This window comes from Euprymna scolopes, chromosome 29 (assembly GCF_053919585.1).
Source record: "Euprymna scolopes isolate OS-2025 chromosome 29, ASM5391958v1, whole genome shotgun sequence".
In the NCBI taxonomy this organism is placed as follows: domain Eukaryota; kingdom Metazoa; phylum Mollusca; class Cephalopoda; order Sepiida; family Sepiolidae; genus Euprymna; species Euprymna scolopes.
Window position 1 is genome coordinate 23970093 of NC_136510.1, and position 23696 is coordinate 23993788.

At 33.2% G+C, this 23696-nt stretch overlaps 1 protein-coding gene across 2 annotated transcripts in view; it reads left to right on the plus strand.

Moving 5' to 3' along the window:
• The window catches only part of LOC145252544 (multidrug resistance-associated protein 1-like), a 214630-nt gene that overhangs the window by 167561 nt on the left and 23373 nt on the right, over positions 1-23696 (plus strand). For both annotated transcript variants that reach the window (XM_080112095.1, XM_080112096.1), the window contains exons 22-23: positions 3699-3921; positions 14250-14560. In XM_080112095.1, the coding sequence (XP_079968221.1) occupies positions 3699-3921; positions 14250-14560 (534 nt within the window). The remainder of the gene's footprint in view (positions 1-3698; positions 3922-14249; positions 14561-23696) is intronic.

Below are 23696 nucleotides of genomic sequence, written 5' to 3' on the forward strand. Positions count from 1 at the left end.
ACCCAATGCCAAAGCTTAAACATGCATTATTATGGAACAGTATCTTTAAACATTTAATCATCGCACAAGCAGTAAGGCCAAGCATAGAAAATCAGCAGTAGGTTCTTTAATATGACAGAGGCACATTCGAAATGAATATTTCTGTTTGGAGCACAATTGAAACATGATACTTGACTTTTGCATTTTAAACTTTAATTCAAGCCATTATATATAAAAATGATTTTATGAAATCAACAGTTGGTTCTCTACAGTGCAATATAAACTGGAATGTATTTTGGACTATGTCACTCCAGGGAGGCATGTGAGCTTCCTCCTGGTGCACCACAATGGGTCCCCAACTAGAGCAGGCAATCAATCGATTTCACCGATTTCGATGGCAATAAAAATATGGGAGTGGGAAATATTTGTTGATCATTATTATTCAATCCCGGGCAACGTTGGGTCTCCCTGCTAATTTGTTTAGAAACTGAACTTGTGGTTTTCTTGGGATGAGATTTTTGTAGCATTGAGTTGAATAATAACTTTGGAAGAGCACAACATGTCCAGTGAATACATGCATTCATATTCTTAGAGGCAGGGTTAGGAATTTCAGGAATCCACCGAGGAATTTAATGCCATCTATAAATATAAAAGCGAAAATGTATGTATGTGTGTTCGCTTTTTCTGTATGTCTACAAAAGGCTTTTTTCAGAGAAACGGTCGGTCGCTTAACAACTTTTTAAAACTTTTTATATCATATATAAATCGTAATATCTCAGTTAACAACAAAGCTCGCCTGTCTATTTAATTTGCTCGATTTCGGGAAGATAAATATTCAACATTTGTCACTCGCCGCATGTGGCTTAGTCTTTTTCCTATAACATCTTGGGAAAATAAAAATCCCGCAGTCAAACTTGACCTCATTAACTAATTAAAATGGGCACCTGCCAAATCCGAGTAATTAAATAAATTCGAACGTGTTTCCGTTAGCATGTCGCAGTGGGGCAATTGTTAACGTCGCACTTTTTTCTTTTTTTTTTTTTCACACTTTAATTTACAACTTTGCCTCAACGGTTCGGGTTCGATCCTCATACTTACGTTTTTTTTTTTGTTTTTTTTTCCCCCCCCCCACACACACACCTCCAAACACCCGGGCAATGCCACGTACCCCTCGCTAGTAATTTATATATCTGTAAAAGTAAGAATGTGTGTGTGAGGGCATTTCTCAACCTATATACTCAATGAATTTTTTATCTACAGACTTGCAATTTGATATATAGGATAACCAGACTTGTGGAAATCTTTTTAATCAGTTTTATCCAGAAAAAAAATGGCTGCTAAGGGGTCAAAATTGAAAAATTGGTACGTTGGGGTCGTCAGATTTTCTTTTTTGTTCAATGTTTCATGAATGCGCATGCACAGCCATAAAACATGACAGCTTCTTTGTCAAGTATAAGAAGGTTTGAAAACACTTTGTAATGGTCGTGATCAGCTAGTGTAATGGTTATCATATTTGACTCACTGTTTTGGTTTCGACCTCAGCTCAAGTATTTTTTTTTAATTATTTTTACTTACAATAAGTGAGCTATCTAGAAAAAACATAATACTTGCATACACACAACTCATTTTCTGTATAAATTAAAATATAATATTTAGATATTTTCGAAAGTCATCCACTCTTATACCTACGCCACTTCTGATTTGGCGGTAGTCGTAACAGCAAAGACGTCACATTTTTTTCCTATTGTTTTTCTCCTTCGCGGTACAGTTTGAGCCTACCACTTTTTTTTTTTCTCAACACACACCGCCAAACACCCGGGCAATGCTGGGCACCCATGCTAGTATATCTATAAAAGTGAACATGTTTGTGTGTCAGTCTGTCTACATTTTCCTACAAAATAACTGTCAATTTTCGTTCTAGAGACTCGAGATTTAACATAAGGAGTATTGAGATTTGGGAAAATCTTTGTAATCAGATTTCGACCAGAAATTTGGCTGTCAAGGGATCAAAGTTCAACGATTTGACCTTTGAGAACTCTACCAAACTCCTCCACCAGTTTTGGGTCTAAACACTTGAAATTTTAGATATAGGTTACTTGGACATGAATGTAACTTTATAATTCAATTTGAGCCCAAAACTATAAATTTTAAGAGATTATAATTGGCGTCAAAGTTTTTTAAAAAAATTGACCTCTTCAATCTCTACCAAATTACTCAGCCAATTTTTTGTCAAAACATTTGAAATTTTACATAAAGTGTATTCAGAGATAGCACAAGCTTTTTAATCATTTTTTTTTTTGCCAAAAATTTTGCTTCCAAGGGGTCAAAGTTCAAAAGATTTTACCTTTTGCGGTCTCTAGCAAATTAATAAGCCAATATTGGGTCTAAACATTTGAAATTTTACATAAAGGGTATTCAGACATGCAGCAAGCTTTTTAATCGGTTTTTGAGTGAAGATTTGGCTGGCAAGAGGTCAAAGTTTACAGAGTTGACCTTTGAAGACTCTACCAAACTTCTCCACCAATTTTGGGTCTAAACACTTGAAATTTTAGATGTAGGTAACTTGGACATGAGCCAAACATTTTAATTTAATTTGAGCTCAAAATAATAAATGTTAAGACGTCAAAATTGGGGTCGAAGTTAAAAAAAAATTGGCGTCTGCGGTCTCTACCAACTTTTCTCTATGGTAGTTAAGGAAGCCTATTATATAGAAAGGCATTACCATGTATATTCACACTTTTTAATATATACATATGCACATAAAATTATGAACAGTACCTAGGGCCCGAGCAAAGCCGGGCGGAACTGCTAATATATATATATATATATATATATATATATATATATACACACACAACCCAAAACCGTGTTTCATGGTGAACAACTGATGATCTCTTAAATTAACATTAGAACTATAGTGAATTCAAGAGAGCAAGTTGATGCATTGATTGCAGGTGATTAAATGACTTAAATAGTTTTCCAACGAATGATAAAAAATATAAAAGTTAAATAAGTTTTTCTTTTTTTTTTCTTTTTTTTTTTTTTAAGAATGAGAGTTCATATAGAAACGTTATTTGAATAAAATAAAATGCGCATCACAATGTAATATAAGAAAAATAAACAAATATTTTACTTGTCTAAAATTTATCACAAATAAATATATTTCAGAGGTACACTCCATCTTCAGTATGTTGTTTTGTTTCTTTTTTTCCCCTTTTCTTCTTCCTTGCCATGTTGTAAAGTTGGAGAAAGAAGTCTGTTTGTAAAGAGCCGCACGTTGTATCTAGCGGTTGTATTTTGAAATGTTTGAACTGTGCGTAGGCAACGCGAAAATAACGTCAAGGATGAGAGTTCATATGGAAACGTTGTTTTAATTTGAATAAAATAAAATATGCATCAAGTTATGCAATCGTTTTATATAGTCAAAGGGCAGATAACTCCAAGTAACCAAAACTTCAAATAACACGGCAGCACAAACCAGACAAGGAAAGGCAACTCTTCACAGCATTAAAACCTGGCTTAACATTGACAAATTTCTAATACACCCTTCAGCATATAATCAGATGTGGCCTCTATTTCGTTTTTTTTTTTTTTTTTTTTCATCACACAAACAGCATTTTCATTGTTTTTTAATCTCATTGCTGCATCTGTTATAGATTTTTTTTTGTTTTTTTTTCTTTCAAATACCACTGAATCTTTTTCTTATTTTTTATCAACAGGTTAAAATGTCCGTTTTTGTCACGTATGCCAAAGCGGTTGGTCTGAAGTTTGTGCTGTTCACTTTGATCTTCTTCTTGTGCGTGGGAGCGTTGAATATTTACTCAAACATTTGGTTAAGTCAATGGAGCAACGATGCTTTGCTGATCCCAATAAATGGAACAATAGACACGGCACGGCGTAACTTGCGGCTTGGAGTCTATGGAGCAATTGGATTAACTGAAAGTATGGAATAATTTTTTTTGTTTTGTTTTGTTTTTTAGGTGGAGGGGTGTTTTGCTTTTCTTTTTTTCTTTTTCTTTTTTTTGTTTTCAGTTTGTTTTGATTTTTCTTATCTCTTTTTTTGTACATTTTAATAAGTTGTCTTCAACAGAGTTAAGGAATCTACCTAATATCAAGCTGATTTCTAACATTAACTTTGTTTGATTTGGTGCAATTTTTGAAAGGATCATCAATTTGAAAAAATAAATTTGATTTCCAAGTCAGTTTTTAAACAAGCAAACTATTGTCAAATCCTGACTCCCAACATTTAGTTTTAAATATGATTTAATATATCTACATATCTATAAAAGTGAGAATAAATGTGTATGAGGACACTTTTCAACCTATATACTGAACAAATTTTCGATCTACAGACTTGAAATTTGGTATATAGGGTATTCAGACATGTGGAAAAATTTTTAATCCATTTTCACCCGGAAAAAAATGGCTGCTAGCAGGTAAAAATTGAAAAATTGGTATTTGCTGGTCATAGGATTTTTATCTGTTTGTCAGTTGTTAGCTCCACACATGTAAATAATTAACATTATGTTAAGAATAAGTAGGTTTGAAAACACTTTTTAAACATTGTGTCAAGCTTGCCTAATGGTTATCGTACTTACTGTCTTTAGGTTTTGTTTTCGATCTCAACTGAAGTATTTTTTTTTTTTACTTACAAGAAGTGAACTATTTAGAAAAAACTTAATACTTGCATGCACATGTCTCAGTTTCTTTCCGTTTAGTTCATTTTTTTCTGAAAGGAATTTAACGTTACATTTAACGCCAGGCAATGTCGGGTACATCTTCTAGTGTATGTATGTATGTGTGTGTGTGTATGTATATATATATATATATATATATATATATATATAGTCTTTGAAGTTTTTAACATTTGAAACTATACAAAAAATTGCTTTTTATCATTCGTCATTTTATTATACCATCCCTATTTAAGTTAAAACATACTTATCAAAGTATTATGTACATCTATATCAAAAACACTTGTAAACGTTTTTTTTTTTTTTAATTTTTAAATTTTTTATTTCCATACTTTGTGGACCAGGCGCGTACGCAGACATCACAATTTTAATGAATCACCATTATGCCAGATCAAAAATACCCATTCCTGTGTCTCGATACATCTTCTATCATTATATGTGATCAGTTTTCTATAATAGTCAACCATATAGGAGCCTATTCGTGATCAGACACACACACACACACAGATGTTCAGCTTTATATTATAATATATATGTGTGTGTGATTGTTTCAGGATTTTTTAGATGAGGATTAATAATTTGTATTCTTTGGACTGCTTTTCTCATCTTGGGTGTTAGTTTTGCAACATTTTGGCCGATGTAACTTCTAATCTATTTCAGATGTCTTTTCAAACTCTGGAATCTGTACAGAATTTTTAACCGAACCTTTTTAATCTATGGAACAAGTTATGGCTCATAGAAGTCTCAAATAAATATTCTTGTCAGCATCGCCTTTAGTGAGGATTAAACCGTCAATATCCTAATGATTGCTACTTAGAACAGATTATGACTTAGCACTTTATCCGTTGTGCCATGTGAACAATTCTCGTATGACATTTGAAAACCGTAAATCTACTCGTTTCAGATTTGTAATGTTTACACTTATTTTTCCATGTTTGAACTGTGCATAGGCAATGCGAGAATAACGTCAAGAATGAGAGTTCATATAGAAACGTTGTTTTAATTTGAATAAAACAAAATATGCATCAAGTCATGCAATCGTTTTATATACAAAGGGCAGATAACTCCAATTTATCAAAACTTCAAATAACATGTCAGCCAACTCTTCACAGCATTAAAACCTGGCTTAACATTGGGGCTGCCAGTTGTAAAATCTGTTTAAATATATTTTAGTTCATGCAGATTTTTATATTTATTATTAGAAAGCCAATTCTCTACTGTATCTAATATATAGTAGTAGTTTCAAAAGTTTAAAAAAAAAAATGACTTGGGTGGCATCAGCTAGAATTGAATCCAAAACATTTAGAGTTCCGGCTGTGTTTCCTACCATTTGAGACAGATAAGGAATTTTTAAAATGACACCACCCCTCTGGTGCTACCAGATCAGGCTGTCTACTGACTTCCTGAGATGAAACGCACCTACATAGATGTCTTTGTTTTTTTATTCCCTTTTGCAAAACTTAGTCATGTTCTGCGAAAACAAAAACAAAAACAACATTCTCCTCCCCCTCCCCTCCCTCGTTTTCTTTTTCCTTCACCTCCTCACCTTTTTTTTTGCCTAGTTGGTAGGGCGATAGAACATACCAACTGCCCCCCTGCAGAGGGTAAAAATCCTTCAATGGGACCACCAGTTGACCGTTGGTGGCAACCCGTAATGCATTAAGAACGGGATCCTGGTGGTTGAGTGGAACATGCCTAGGAAATAATAACATGATACTACAACACACCACTTTGGCCCTTACTAGGCTAGACGGGAGGTTGGATAGGCCCGATCCAATCAATCGGTTGGTCATGACAAGCACTAATTCAGACAATCCAAACAAAAACACACTAACACTCAACATAAACAATAAACTGAATTAATAAGCGATGGCTGAAGGGTCAATCAAGCTGGGAAAAAGGTAACCATCAGGAATAATAAAAATACAGGGAAATCCCATACTTGGGTGGGCATAACCATATATTGTGAATGCTTGGAAACCTCCCCATGTTTGAGTATACCAGCTATGTAGCCCTGGAGAACCGAGGCGAATGGGATTTACCCCCTCATAGTTCTTCCCCATAAGGGGCTCCGAGGAGGGTGGGGAGCATGGCTGATGAATTTTTCAAAAATTATTATGAATACCAAAAAATCCAAGAGACCACACACAGAAATTGACTCTGACAGCGACAATGAAGATACAAACTTTCCAAGATTCATCGTGCTAGAAGCAACGTCTAATATACCGTTAACTAAAATGTCACCCTTCATTATCCAAAAGGTAATATCAAGCAAAATAACACCTAAAAATGTCAAAAAATTAAGGAATGGTACCATATTGGTAGAAGTACTAAATAAAAAACAGGCCAAAACTCTACTTCAACTACAAAAATTGCATGAAACAAACATCAAAGCTTATCCACACCAAACACTAAACTACTCCAAAGGAGTCATAAAAAACCAGGAAATCTCCGTCTGCACAACAGAAGAAATCAAAACAGAACTAAAAAACCAAGGGGTCACAGATGTAAAAAGAATCACATTTAAAAAAAAAGGAGAGGTAATATATACAAACACTTATATATTAACATTCAATTATCCTCAAATACCAGAGACCATCAATATAGGTTATGAAAGAACGAAAATAGAACAATACATCCCAAAACCTTTACAATGCTACAACTGCCAAAAGTTTGGACATAATAAAGACCAATGTCTAAGATTCTTCACATGTGGAAACTGCAGTGAAAAAAACCCAGACCACGATGAAGAAGACTGTCCAAATAAAACCAAATGCACAAACTGTCAAGAAGAGCACCACTCTCACTCAAAACAGTGCAAAATATATAATCAAGAGAAGGAAATAATAACAATCAAATATCAAAAAAATATAACCTTCCAAGAAGCCCGCAAAGAAGTCACAAATCGCACCAAAAACTCATATGCCACAATAACCCAACAAGCAAACAAAATGTACAACTACAATGAACTAAACCTTGCTCCAGAAATTGCAAACCTAGCAAAAGAACTAAAGAACATACTTGAAGAATTAAAATCTTTTTTATCAGAACTGAAAATAAACTCCAACAGCCAAATAAAAGTCAGAAACGAACAACCCAGTATAAAAGAAAACGAAACAAAGGAAATCAGAAAAACTTCCATCAATATTGAGGAATCAATCCCTAAAGAAATGAAACCTCCTCAATTATCAAAACGTGAAAGATCCAAGTCACAAACAAGGACAAAAACAGATGTTAAAAATAAACACACAACAACAGAAAAAATGGAAATAGAACAGAACAACAAAAAAACTACCCCCCAAAAACAAAATGACAAGCAAAAAACAGAATTAGTATTAATTGAAAATGAAAATAAATTCGAACTAGTTGAAACTGATAGCCAAAAAAGACAGTCAAGACAAAGTAAATCTAAAAGTCCCAGACCAAAACCCAAAAAAAGCCTCTCACCAGAAACAAGAAACAGACCATCCACTTCCAAAAGAAACACCCAAACTAACATCGAAACTATGGACGTAGACATAAACACCAACAGTCCAAAACCAAAAGAAAATATAAACCATGACTAACAAAATCCTACAGTGGAACATAAGAGGATTAAAAATTAATATCGAAGAAATGCAAATACTTATCAAATCCTTATGTCCTGCAATAATTTGCCTACAGGAAACACACTTAAAAGAAAATGACAAAATTAACATAAAACACTACTCAATATACAACCACATAAACAAATTATCATGCAAAGCCACCGGTGGATCATCAATACTGATAAACGAAAACATTCCACACAGCAAAGTGAACTTAAAAACAAATATGCAAGCTGTTGCAATAACTGCAACACTACACAAAACAATAACCCTATGCTCACTCTATATACCACCAAATGAAACAATAAACGAAACTGAATTAAACAATATAATCAAACAACTACCTAAACCTTTTCTACTGTTGGGAGACTTCAATAGTCATAATATATGGTGGGGCAGTAAAAAAAACAACAAAAGAGGCCAAACCATAGAAAAAATAATTAACCAAAACGATCTATGCCTACTCAACAACAAAGAGAATACATATATGCACCCACCAACGGGAACCCTATCAGCAATCGATATAACACTATGTGACCCAACTATATACATGGATTATAGCTGGAGAACACATAAGGATGCATGCGGAAGTGACCACTTCCCAATCATAATAGAAAACGAGAATCCCAAGCCAGAAGACAAAACACCCCGCTGGAATTTACAAAAGGCAAATTGGGAAAATTTCCAAAATACATGTCAATACAGATTAATACCTGAAGCGAATCCTGACTTAGAACACATCACATATTTCAGCAACACCCTACTCACAATAGCCGAGGAGAACATACCAAAAAGTTCCACTACTACAAAATATAACAAACCCTGGTACAATAAAGAATGCAAAGAAGCTATAAGAGCCAGACGTGCAAACCTAAGGAAATTTAAAAACAGTCCAACGAAAGAAAATTTGGACACCTATAAAAACAGCAAAGCCAAAGCACGGAAAACTATCAAAGAATCAAAACGGAACTCGTGGAAAGATTATGTAACAAAAATTAATCAAAACACAAAACCCAAAAAAGTATGGGAGATGGTCAGAAAAATAGCAGGAAAAAATACAAAGAACCCTATTAAACACCTTATATGCGACAACACAAAGATTACCGACAAACAAAATATCGCAAATAAATTAGCAGAACAATTCTCAATGAACTCATCATCAAAAAACCAAAATAAAAAATTCCAAGCTATAAAGAAAAATGAAGAAAAAATAAAAATAAACTTCAAATCAAAAAATGAAGAAAACTACAATCAATTATTCAACAGTGCAGAACTAGAGGAGGCAATAAACAAATCTCCCGATACAGCAGTCGGCCCCGACGAGATCCATTATCAATTCCTCAAAAAACTACCAAAACCATCACTGGACTACTTATTACAAATTTACAATGAGATATGGATAACTAACAACATTCCAAAAAACTGGAAGCAGGCAACAGTAATCCCAATACCCAAACCAAAAAAAGACCATACAAACCCAACAAACTACCGACCCATTGCACTAACTAGTTGTTTGTGCAAAACTTTTGAAAGAATGATTAACGAAAGATTAAATTGGTACTTGGAAAGCAAAAATCTAATTACAGAAAGCCAGTCGGGTTTCAGGAAAAATAGAAGCCCCACCGATCACTTAATAAAACTGGAAACACGCATAAGAGAAGCATTTGCAAAAAAAGAACATCTAATAGCAATTTTTTTTGACATGCAAAAGGCGTATGACACCGCTTGGAAATACGGAATCCAAAAAGACCTGTATGAACTAGGACTTAGGGGTAGAATGCCAGAAATTATCAGAAATTTCTTAACAAATAGAAACTTCCAAGTACGGATGGACAACACTTATTCAGTCCAAAAAGATCAAGAAATGGGGGTCCCCCAAGGCAGTATCCTGTCTGTCACCCTCTTCAACATTAAAATAAACAATATCATAAAAAACATAGACCCAGGAATTGAAAATGCCCTATACGTGGACGACCTACTTATATACTACCAATCTAAATATATACAAACAGCCGAACGCAAACTACAACTCTGTCTGAATAAAATAAACAAATGGGCCATAGAAAATGGATTTACATTCTCAGAGGAAAAAACTAAATGCATCCACTTTTGCAAATTACGAAAATTCCACCACGACCCCAACCTGAAACTGGATAACAAGAACATCCCACTTACCGACCAACATAAATATTTAGGTATTATATTTGATAAAAAATTGAACTTTATACCGCATATAAAATATTTAAAAGCAAAATGCCAAAAGACAATGCAATTGATCAAAGTCCTAGCACACACCGATTGGGGTGCAGACAAAGTCACATTATTAAAATTATACCAAACTCTAATCAGATCTAAAATGGACTATGGATGCTTCATCTATGGAGCAGCAAGGAAGTCCTACATAAAAGAACTAAATACAATCCACCATCAAGGATTAAGATTAGCCTTGGGAGCATTTAGAACCTCTCCAGTAGAAAGCCTCTATATAGAGGCCCACGAGCCTCCACTGATTCTAAGACGACAGAAGTTAGCGCTACAATATTACCTAAAGCTGGTATCAAGTCCAACAAATCCTGCATATCAATGTACCCTTCACCCACAATACACACATCTCTTCAACAAGAAAGAAGATATCAAGCCCTACAGCCTCCGGATAAAAAACCTTCTCACAGAAGCCCAAATGGACATTACAAAAATACATAAATATAACAAATCAAAAACTCCACCCTGGATGATCAAACAACCACACATAATATTAAAATTAAATAAATATCCCAAAACGAAAACCCACCCATCAACCTTCCATGAAGAACTACTTATCATCCAGAATACATACAAAGAATATACACAAATTTACACTGACGGATCAAAAGATGGAGATAAAGTAGGATGCGCAGCCATCCACAAAAAAATAAAACTAAAGAAAAGGCTCCCAAACGAATCTTCTATTTTCAGCGCAGAAGCAACAGCCATAGATTTGGCACTGAATATAATAACCAATGATGACCATCAAAAATATATCATATTTACTGACTCACTTTCAATACTCATATCTCTAAAAGAAAAAAAAATGACAAACCCACTTATTACAAAATTGCTAAACAAAATAGATGCCATAACCATGAAAAAAAACATTATCTTTTGCTGGATACCAAGCCATATCGGCATATACATGAATGAACAAGCAGATAAGGCAGCAAAGGAAACTCTGCAACAAAACCACATAAGTGGAAAAATCCCCTATACAGACCTAAAGACTAAAATAAACACATTTTTGAAGAGAAAATGGCAAGAAAACTGGAGCTCATGCACCAAAAACAAACTATTCCAAATAACACCAAATATTGGAACGAGAGACACCAAAAAGTTAACAAGAAAGGAAGAGGTAGTAATGACCAGACTGCGAATAGGTCACACTTACATCACCCACTCACATCTACTAAAAGGGGAGGAGACACCAAACTGTATAACGTGTCAAGAACCCTACACAATACACCATATACTGACAAACTGCATTGACCTTGAACAAATCCGAACAAAGTATTACCAAGAAAAAAATCTGAAAACAATATTAAACAAGATTGATCCCCAAAAAATTATCAATTTTCTGAAAGAAACTAAAATATACTCAAAAATATAAGGAAAGACCCCCCCCCCCCCAAAAAAAAAAAAAAAAAAAAAAACCTTAAGAAGAACAAACCAATATTTAACACAACATAACGAACCTTTCGGCATTAAATGACCCCAAAGTGGTTGATATGCCGTAAAACAAAACAAACAAACAAACAAACAGACACCACTTCTAGCTATGATTAGTTTTACGCATGCGCAAACTAATACAAATATGTCGGCAAGTTGAAATGAACATTTTACATTTCAACTTGCCAACTTCCGTGTTCGTTATTCATCCATCCAAACAAAGATTTTACTTATTATAAACCATCCTTGGTGTATGATTACTATTTCCTGTTAATTTCAGTGTTATGTGACCAGTAGTTTAAGAGTTTATCGGTTAAATATTTACACACACTATTTTATTTTCTTCTTTGTTTGTTTCATATAATTTATATAAAACCAAACTTTACCCTATCACATTATTTGAATTATTTCGACGACTGTTCTCGTCTCCACACGTTTCGGATGATGTAACCTCTGGCTTTAACACGGGACTCTGCCCAGAATTTCAAATGGCACCCATTGTTTAATCTCTAATGGTAGCATACTCTCATTCCGTCAGCCATGACTGGGTGCACAATTGTATTCTTTGTAACGCCCGCACTAAGGATTGAACCTTCGACCTCCTTTAACTGACCTTACCCAACTTTACAATATCTTCACATATTACGGCTTTCTAATGTTCTAGCCTTACTTTTAGTGAGTGATATATCTTACCTTTGTATAATTTTTCACACTTGCATAGAGTTACATACCTGGTCATAGCTGACAGAATGAGAACAATCTACTCCTGTGAATTAAATAAAGGGTTCTGTTCAAAATTCCATGCAGATACTGTCGTTTGACAAGTTATGCCTAAAGAAGGTCGGAAGTTACATCGGTCGAAATATTGGGGAAAATAACATTCAAGATAAGAACGGTCATTCAAATAAAATGTAATTTTTGTGAAAAATTTATTTTAAAGCAAACACAATCTGATTTCTGACTCTAGTTCTGACTCCTTAAAAAATTGCACCAAATCTGAATAAACCAGTTGGGGAAAAAAATATGATTCCAATTTTAAAAAAATCCATCTATTTCCGTTCTAGTTTTAAATATATATTTTATTTTATATGACAAATTTCTTTTAAAGCAAACATTTTATATACAGAACTTTACACAAGTTTCAGGAGATTTGAAACACTTTAATTTGATAAAGAGGTTTTACCATAAAATATTATGAAACACAATTACACACTGTAGAAATTGAGACTGAATCAAGTAAGATTTATATAAAAAAAACAAAAAAAACAGAATTACTTAGTTTCTCAACACCAACGTATTTACAATAACATTGTAATGTTTTTCTATGACCCTTCTATAACAAGATGACTGCCTGATGTTGGGTTTTATGTATAAATGAAAACTAAGTGAAACTGAAACCAGCCCACAAGATTCTACCTCACATGAAAGAAATTTTTTTTTTTGAAACCTCTGAAAGAATTACATTTTCAAAATATTTTTATACTTTAATTAAATTTTGAAAATAAAAGTTTTGTAAAAAATTACACAAGGTTTTACTTCACATAAATTTATGAAAGAAAATTTTTTTTTTTCAACCTGTGAAAGAATTACATTTATGAAATATTTTTATACTTCAGTTAAATTTTAGTTCAGGTTTCGTTTATGTATAAAACCCGATATCAGGCGGCCATCTTGCTTGACGGACATTATCTTTAAAAGTCACCTTTCTATACACATATTACAATATCAAATGTATAGTTTAATATCGCTAATTATGCAACACTAGTGGGGTCAGTGGTAATTCTAAAGCTCTTTCATATGTAATATATTTATGTTGGCGTTCAGTGAATGTTCACTGTAAATGAAGATACCCTGATATTATTGTAGCTCTTTTGTTAAAACTGCAAAAATATTTCTCTAAGCTAGCAGGGATGCCCGGCGTAGCCTAGTCATAAAATATGCTTAAATATGATATTTTAATTCATGCAGAGTTCGTATATATTATTAAAATCGCTTTTCTATTGATTCTTATATATTTTTATACTTCAATTAAATTTTGGTTCAGGTTTCGTTTATGCATGAAACCCGATATCAGGTGGCCATCTTGTTTGACGGACATTATCTTTAAAAATCGTCCTTCTATACACATATTACACACAATGCTTCAAGCAAACTACATCCACTCATCATTTATTAATGCGATCAATCTTTTCAGTAAAAACAAGAGATGAAGGCAACTGTGACCTGTGTCGTCGAAAACTAAAATCTCTGAATGTCTTTAATTGATCATGAGTTTGCATTTCTCTTTCAGGTCTGATGATCGTAACAGCTGATCTCTTTCTTTTTGTCGGTTGTCTACAAGCAGCCGGTCTGCTGCATTCGACGTTGCTGCATAATGTCCTGTTTTCTCCCATGACCTTCTTTGACCAGACCCCCATCGGACGTCTTCTCAATCGATTTGGGAAAGACGTTGACACAATGGATATTCAACTTGTCAAGAATATCGAGTCTTGGATGCTGTGCTTGCTGAAGGTCATCTCCGTCCCACTTGTGATAATGATGACCACTCCTATGTTTGGGGTCGTCTGTGTACCCCTCTTTATTGTTTATGGTGTTGTTCAGGTTAGGGAAGACAGTTAATCTTTGCTTTTTGTCGATGGATTTTTGTTTTTGTTGTGCATCAATGTTATTTTTTAGTTTCTTTTCAAGGTTGCTTTGGTTTTGTTTGTTGCTTTGATAAATGGATAATAAAAATCTGAATCAAAAATAGATACCGTTGCTGCTGAAAACACGAAGAGTTGTCTTCCTTTGTTTAGAAGCCGACCAAACATAGTTTGATATCCCTAATTATGCAGTACTTGAACTTTGACTTTCTGTAGATATGCAATTTCTGTAACTCTTGTTGCCTTTTTTGGCTAGGATCAGGGTGTAGTATCTGTTCTAATACTGCACTTCACCTTTTCTGACCCGATCAGTGGAGGAGAGATTGTTCTAAATTGTGGCAATTTTTATTTTTGTTCCTATCCAGGGTGCCTCTTTTTGGGGAGCTGAATCTTCCTCGCATTAAAAACTGACCTTGTGTCTAACTCTGTCCTCGTGAGGAGGCAAGTAAATAAGAACTCTCATTGCCTTTTTTGTCCTTCGTATTCTGACAAAGAGGGAAGAATTGCTGTTTTCTGGGTCAGAATCTATTCACTAACACTTGCCAAGTTTTTGACCTTGAAGTAGTATTTTTTTCAGCTCCTTATATTAAGCGGCTTCATGCCATGTCTGGAACAATTTCCATAAAAAGTGCTAAAAAAAAAATGGAAGAAGTCAAGAGAAACAACTACATTAAAAATAAAATTTCACAGTTGATGCTACTATGCCCAATGGCAGTGATTAGAAACAACAAATATAAACACTGGGATACATCCCAGAAATATCACAAAATTCCGATATCAAATGTATAGTTTAATATCGCTAATTATGCAACACTAGCGGGGCCAGTGGGAATTCCACAGCTGACTCTTTCATATGTAATATATTGATGCTGGCATTCTGTGAATGTTCAGCATAAATGAAGATGCCCTGATATTATTGTAGCTCTTTTATTAAAACTGCAAAAGTATTTCTCTAAGTTAGCAGGGACACCCGGCGTAGCCTAGTCATAAAATATGCTTAAATATGATATTTTAATTCATGCAGAGTTCGTATATATTATTACAATCGCTTTTCTATTGATTTTTATATACCATAAAGTTGTAATTTCAAAAATAAAAAAATATATCCATATGTCTTGGGTGCATCAGCTTAAACCGAAACTTATGAAGAATTCTTGGTAAAATTATTTATTACAAGAAATGGAAAGTCAATTAAACGACAGTCACTCGGAAAAAAGATGTAAGTGTGATACACAAAATAACACACATGCTATCGTGTTAATATACAAATTCTTACTAACAAATAAAGGAGTTTTTTATACGTGTGTGGAATGTTTATATGGGGAGGGTCTCTCTTTTTATAGTCGCTTTTTGCTGTTGCTGTTTCGTCTAGTGGTTGCTATAGAAATAAGCTTCTTTTCATGAAAAAAGAGAACATGAAGAGACGTTCGCTGAAAGTTTTCAAAAATGCTTTTATTTGGAGAGACCTCACACAGGAAAGAGAGCGGGGATTTTCTTTCTGACAATATTCTGCCTGAATATATATCAGCACCCTATGGTGTTGTTTGTACATCTTCAACCAGGATCATTGTAAAATTTCCAAGAACAAACATCCTTATACATACGTGCTTCTTTTATACATGTAAAGTGTTTATATGGGAGTCTTTTTGCCCTTGCAAGCTTCTTTTCATGGAGAAAGTAATAAAAGGAGACGTTCGCTGAAGGTTTTCATAAATGATTTTATTTGGAGTGAATCAATACCGGAGAGAGAGCGAAAATCTTAGCAAACTATTTATTTCTTAACTCTCTTAACTTATGAAATGAGACCCGCATGTGGACAAAAACTTTGAGGCAATATTCCGCTTAGATTATTTTTGTATTATTGGCAGTCTCTCATTTGCATGGGTTCCATGGAGAGACTGATTTGAAAGAAATTTTGTTTCTCCCAACTTGAAAATGTGACGTCATTCATCATCATTTAACTCTGTTTTGTCTACTGTTTGACTTGTTGCCCCTCTCCCCTGCCTCAACTTTACATGCACTAACTGTGACCCTTGCCAACATTCACACTAGCTAACTTGATCATCACCAACATGGAGTCCCTAATATGTAGCAATTATACAGCATTTGAATTTTGATTTTCTATGGATATGAAATTTCTGCAGATTTTAATAATAAAATTGCACAGTTGATACTACCATGCCTAATGGCACAGATCAGAAACAAGGATTATACAAACCAGGGTTTCTGAACATCTTGGGGAGGCTCCATGTTTTGACAAGCTTCTGGGTCTGAACTTTATTTCTGATCTGAAATGGAACGTGTACATCAAATCTATTGCCACGGTCGCTGGAAAATGGTGGGATCATTCTACTGCTCCAGTAGATATCTCACTGCCGATGCAATTCTCTACCTGTATAAGAGCCAAGTATGTCCTATGATGGAGTATTGTTGCCACATCTGGGCAGGAGCTACTCAAAGCACCCTATCCTGCTTTGACAGATTTTAAAATAGACTTCATAACCTAGCAGGAGATGCCTTTTTCTCTTCCTTGCAACCTTGTAAAAAAAAAAAAAAAATATTGTTCGATGATATGTTGGATATGGGCCACTCATGAATTAACTTGGACCCATGCTTCAACCAGACTTAATTCTCATCTGGCAGCAACAGAAATGGTGGGGATGACGTTCTTGCCTCCATTCACGATCTTTAATTCAAAGGATTTGTTTGTTTCTTTTCGTTTTTTTTATTTATCAGTGCCATATCTGACTTTTTCCTGGATACAAAAGCGTCTTCGAAATCTAGTGGGCACGAACCTTTTCTCCTGCCTGCTTCCTCTTTCTCACAAAAGAGACGTTGCAAGTCTATCTCTGCTCTATCATTATTTTCATGACTGGTGCTCGACTGAGCTCCAATCTATGGTCCTTTCTGATGTGGCAATATGCCTTGTTTGAGGTGAAAATGATAATGTTTCTTATTCTCTGTCAGTGCCTAAAAGTAAACAAAATTTCCATTAGCAAAGTTTATTTTCTAGAACTGTCAGTCTATGGAACACAATACCCTAGCGCTGCTTCCCAACTAATTATAACATGGTCGTTTTCAAATCTAATATAAACACGTTAATGTTTAGCCATCCTCTTAAATAATCAAACTCTACCGAAGTTCCGTCATTATCGATAATCATGTTGATGTCTCACAGTTTGCCCTCGCTCATTAATCCTGATTCTCAAGTGGCTCTTGGTCCTTGATAAGCGGTGACCCCTTAGTAAAAAAAAACAAAAGGCCAGAAAAGAAAAACTGCCTCAATGAACTGTGGTAGTTTTAAGTACTCTAAGAAAAAGTTGGTGACTACGAGTAGATGAACTAAAAAGAATAATAAGCCAACTTAAAAACAGAAGTCACCTGACTTTTGACATCACCCTTTATTACGCAGTAGACACTTCATAGCTCCCAACTCTTTTACATTACCTATCAGATATATTCACATATTTACAGCAGTTTTGTTGGCTTCTAATCAAAGGGAGGGAACTCTAGTGGTTTTCTGTCTTTCTTAGAAATGCATGCATAGTTTAGTAATGTCGCACATGAAATATTGTATTGCAGATATGTCTATTAAGAACATGAAAAATGATAGCATCATGAATGGCTTTGTATTTATTTGCAGATATGGTGTACAATGATCTGATTTGATAAATAACCCTTTATGACCTGAATTTGATGTAGATTTAGATGATTAAAAAAATATCAGTATTTGTTAATTTTAGATCGCGCCATACTGAACGTAAACAATGAACAGTTGCAATCTGGAGGTATCTGGCATCTACCCAGATATTAAACTAAAATCTGCAAGGCATGTTTTGAGTCAATTCCCACTTTATTTATGGTATTGTATTAATTTATTTAGGACTGAACGAATTAATTCAACCAGGTCAGAAAGGGTTAATGAGAAAAAAATCAGCTAGTTTGAATCAAATATCGATATGTCAGATGAATTGCTATTTGTGTTTGACTTTGAAAATCTAGTATGATAACTATGTTAGATAAAAGTGTTTCTAAAACTATAGGATTTTGTCTTTATTTGTCAGTGGTAAAAGTTTCTATTGAATTATACATTGATGAATAATACTTGCCCATTTATGAAATAATTACCCATTTTATTTGTTCTTACAACTTGGTTGGTTACGGAAAGCAGTATTTCATGTGTAACATTTTTTTTTTGTTGTTTTTTTAATCACAGTGCATGCCATTTTCTCTTTCTCTGCAGTTTTTTGGGTCTACTGGTTATTCTTTACTAAAACCTTGCATTTTGTTTTGGAAAAGAAAGAAAAGAATACTGCTTTTTCTCTTATCTTCATATTTTTGTGAAATAAAAGTAAATTTTAAAAATATATTCAGAGAAAATTTGATGAATATTTTTTAATGGAATTTTTTAAACGTCTTTCAAAATGAATAAATGTTGAAGCATTAGCCAAATTCCTGATTGAACTTTCTCACTAGTCAAATATCACAAACATTTCTTTTTTGTGTTTTGCACAATATTAAAAAAAAAAAATGTATAATTTAATTTTAGATTTTTTTTCTTTTTACATTGAATAAAGCAAATACTAGAAATGAATAAATTAATACTTGTTTAAATAAGAATTTGTAAATTTAAAAAAAAAATTTTTCATGATGTTGTTGGTCTATGTAACAACACCATTGCTAATTTCCCCTGTAGCTTTGGCACAGAGATAGTGTTTATCTCATATGTAGAAATAACAGTATCACACTTACTGTATGTACTAAATCATTACAATAAAGAATGTTGTATTTATTAGTCCCTTGACAAAGGAGAGATTGGACCTAGTAATTTACTCCTGTTTGTTTGTTCTCACTTTTCTCAATAACTACGCCTTGAATTTAAAAAAAAAAAATTAGTCATGGTGAAAGTAAATTTTTGCCAGAACAGATTTTCCAGGATAACTCTGGTTGCCCCTCGTAGGGGCCATTAAAAGAGTAGAATTGCCCCCAAATCGTTTGTGTGTTCGTTTGTTCGGACTTTTCTCAATAATTACTCCTTGGATTTATTTTAAATCTTGCACAAACATTAGTCATGGTAAAAAATAAAATTTTCACTCGTGGAGAGGGACCCTGTATATTCAGTTTGTTTGAATGTCCAACAACTTGGAAACCAAGTGTTTCCACGCCTATATACACATATAAAACATAACGTTCAGATCTTTCTTCTGAGCTTCACAACTTTTTATATTTGTCTTGTACTTTTGGTGTTGTTGGTGTATGTATCAACGCAAGACTAATGGCCCTGTCACAAGAATAGAGTTTATCGACGCACATGTAAAAATATCTGTGCACTGTAACACACATTAGCTGTTTATAATAGTATTGAGACGAATTTGAACTTTTGGGGGAATCGGAAAAAAAATTGTTCCTATTTTTCCAATGCCGAAAACGATTCCTTTATTTATCTTTTTATTTGATTTTGTTCTTTTTTAAAAAAATCTTCCATTGCTGGTAGTAATAATCAAATGATAAATATTTATCGACTAAAACTTCCAGTAATACTAAAATCGATTACCACGTTATAAGTGTGTTTTTTACGTTTGAGAAAATATATATGCATTTAATGTGTTTTTGCGGTAAGTGGGGCAAAATAACCATTTTATAATTAAATATTTAGAGATTTATAAAGAATCGATAATTGTATCAGAATTGGGGGAAAATATTGGAATCGTCCCATCACTAGTTTACAATAAAGAATGTTGTATTTGTTTCAGTGGCCGATAACTCAGAAACCAAGTGTTTCCGCACCTATATAAATAATCCCAAAGTTATACCATTGATTTTCTGAATACCTTGTAAATGTATGAGAAACTTATCCAAAGAAGGGTAGATGTTGTACATGAATGTATGTTTTTTTTTTTTTTTAAATTACTTTTTCCATTATTTTCTTTTGTTAATTATTTTTTCTCTGCTTTTGGAATAACATCTGCTTTTTCTGTTTTTCTTCAATCTAAATTTCTTTTTTTTTTTTTTTTTTTTTTCTGTCTAGAAAAGATGAGAATAATCCACATGAAATTGCCATTTTATTTAATAAAAAAGATTCCCAATTTTTGCTTTGCGTTCAACCTATTAAAACTAAAATATTTTGCGTAATCGCATATTTACCAATCCAAGCGACTTCCTGTTTTGAAAATCATCTGCACTAAACTGCGCACCTTAATTGGTAGACTCCGACAAAAATGAAGATAAATACATAAGAAAATCTAAAAACTGATTAATTTCTTTGAAATAATTTATAAAAATAATAAAATAATAAAAAAATATATAAATAAAATATAATATATATATAAGTAAAAATAATAAAAAAAATAATTTATTTACAAAATATTTTTTCATTTACAAATATATTTTTAAAATAAATATGTAAATTTTTTTTATTTGTTAAAAAAACAATTTGAGTATTTCAATTGTCAACTAGCTGGCCGCCCGGCATTGCCTGGTCGTACAATATGCTTAAACATGATATTTTAATTTGTGCAGATTGTGTATGTATTATTATAGAATCAATAGTGATTACTATATTTTAAAAGGAATAATTTGCTCAATTGACTAATTCGCAAAAAAAATAATGATAATGTCGTTCATTAAATTCCATCTGTGTCTGTTTACAATATCACATCAGCTGATATTTGGGCTTAACGATCTTAAAAATAGTCTTTCTTTTCTTTTAGATGAAAAACAAGTTTTTTTACTGGGGAATATTTTATGTTACACCAGCCAAGGTTATACCAGCGTAAAGTAAAATATTCTTCTGTAAAAATTCTTCTTTTTTTTTTTTTTATCTATAAGAGAAGAAAGACTATTTTTAAGATCAGATTTTTTCGATTTTCATCGAATGAATTTCTGTACAAAACATATCTAAGAACACTGCCAGATATATAAATTAGCTTTGTGTGAAATTTGCAAAAGATAGGCTCAGCGTTTTGAGATCTTTTGAGGAAGAAACTCTTACACATGCACAAAGTGACTTTTCTATAATAGTAGAGATATTTTTTTTAATAAAGCAGTTGTGTGGTTTCAATATATACAGCGTTATCTTTCTACTGTTTTTAATTAAGATGGTTTCAATATGTACATGGGTTACAGTAACAGCGTTATCTTTCTACTGTCTCTAATTAAGATGGTTTCAATATCTATATGGGTTACAGTAACAGCGTTATCTTTCTACTGACTCTAATTAAGAAGGTTTCAATATGTACATGGGTTACAGTAACAGCGTTATCTTTATACTGTCTCTAATTAAGATGGTTTCAATATGTACATGGGTTACAGTAACAGCGTTATCTTTATACTACCTTTAATTATAAAGCTGGGAAAAAATTTTCAAATTTTAACAAAAAATAATGGCAATTTCAAGTTGAATCCTGTTTGTTGCTGCCTGAAACTTACAGCTTTTGAACTGTTCTCTGTGGATCGAACTATCACTGTTTTCGCCTTTATGTTGTCATCCTGTGCACATTGTTTTTTTTTTGCAGGTCTTTTTCAAATGGTTTCTGCTTTTGTCATGGCTTTATCAGGAATGCATGCCTCACACCATCTTTTCTATCGAATTCTTGTGAACACTTTGCACATGTCCCTATCATCATTTACTGAAACGCCAGTTGGCCGTCTCATGAATCGTTTCAATGAGGACATAGCAGAGATCGACTATGTGCTCCCTTTCACAATACGTTCTTTCCTGAATGCTGTGATCACTGGTGTCTTCACGGTGTTGGTCGTTATTGTCAACATCCCTTGGGTGCTTCTTATACTACCACTTGTGCTCTTCTTGTTTTTCTTTGTTCAGGTAACACATTCTAGCACTAACCCCTAACCCTAACCCAGCAAGCTTTCCTTTTCTTATCCAATTTATATGAAAAGTGCTTTTCCATCATCATTTTTGTTTTTGTTTTTGTTTGTAAGAATTCAGAACCAACAGTCAGAGGAAAATGGTGTCTCATCGTCGCAATGTTTCATCCTTGTGCCTGTTTGTAGCACACTTGTACGTTCTTGATGTAAATACCCCTGACTAACCTGGCAAGCAGCGAAATCTTACCTCTTGACTGTAGAGGTTCCTAGATGTCAGAAAGCTTTCTACTTTTATAGTTTCTTTATTCAAACTGGTAAATTTTGGAATTCCCTCCCTCTTTCCCCTCTTTCTTGCTTCCCTAACTGTACTAATGTGCAGAAATTTAAATGTAATGTGAACAGATATCTTGCTGTGCAACTCCCTATATCGTGCTCCCACATAGTAGCTTCTTATATCCATATAATTCTATATTATGGTTGACCATGTGTCAACATAACAGTTCATCAGGTTATTGGACTTATTGAAAGGTGAATAAACACACGATTACTGGAATTTAACTTTCTATTTGTTATTTACACATGCTCTGGTGTTAAAATTTTTTTTAATTAACATATATTGAGCCTGGATCTTAAAATTCTGACTATATATATATATATATATATATATATATATATATCTTTTTATCATTTTTTCTTTTACTTCCTATTCCCCTTATCTCACCCTTTTTTTTTTAACCAAGTAAGATCTGTGACTTACTTGTGGTTTCATTAAATACTTTTACATGCAAAATCTGATCCCGCATTTTGCTAATTCCTGCCCTCTGATGAGAAGGAGAGTATTTCTTTGAAACTCTGTGGATTAAGGACTATTCACTTGTGCTTCCTTTTTTAAAATTAAATATGTTTTTAACTCTTTTTCAAGATGTCTTTTAACATGTTTTATTTTTTCATATTATAAGCTCTATTTCCTTTTTGGTTTTATTGAGCTTTTACATATGGTTGAGATTACTTTACTTGTAAATATTAACTCTTTAATATTTATAATATATTTTAAGTTTACCATTTTGATTACCTTGGTAAGCTTATTGTAATTTTTATTTCTTATATATATATGTGTGTATATATATATATATATATATATATATATATATATATATATGTCTTTATTCGATTGGCAAAATTTTAAAATAATTGTAAAGAAATGAACCATAGCGGAAATTCAGTCGACTAAAATGAGATGGAAAACGGAGTGAGGAAAAAGAAAAGAA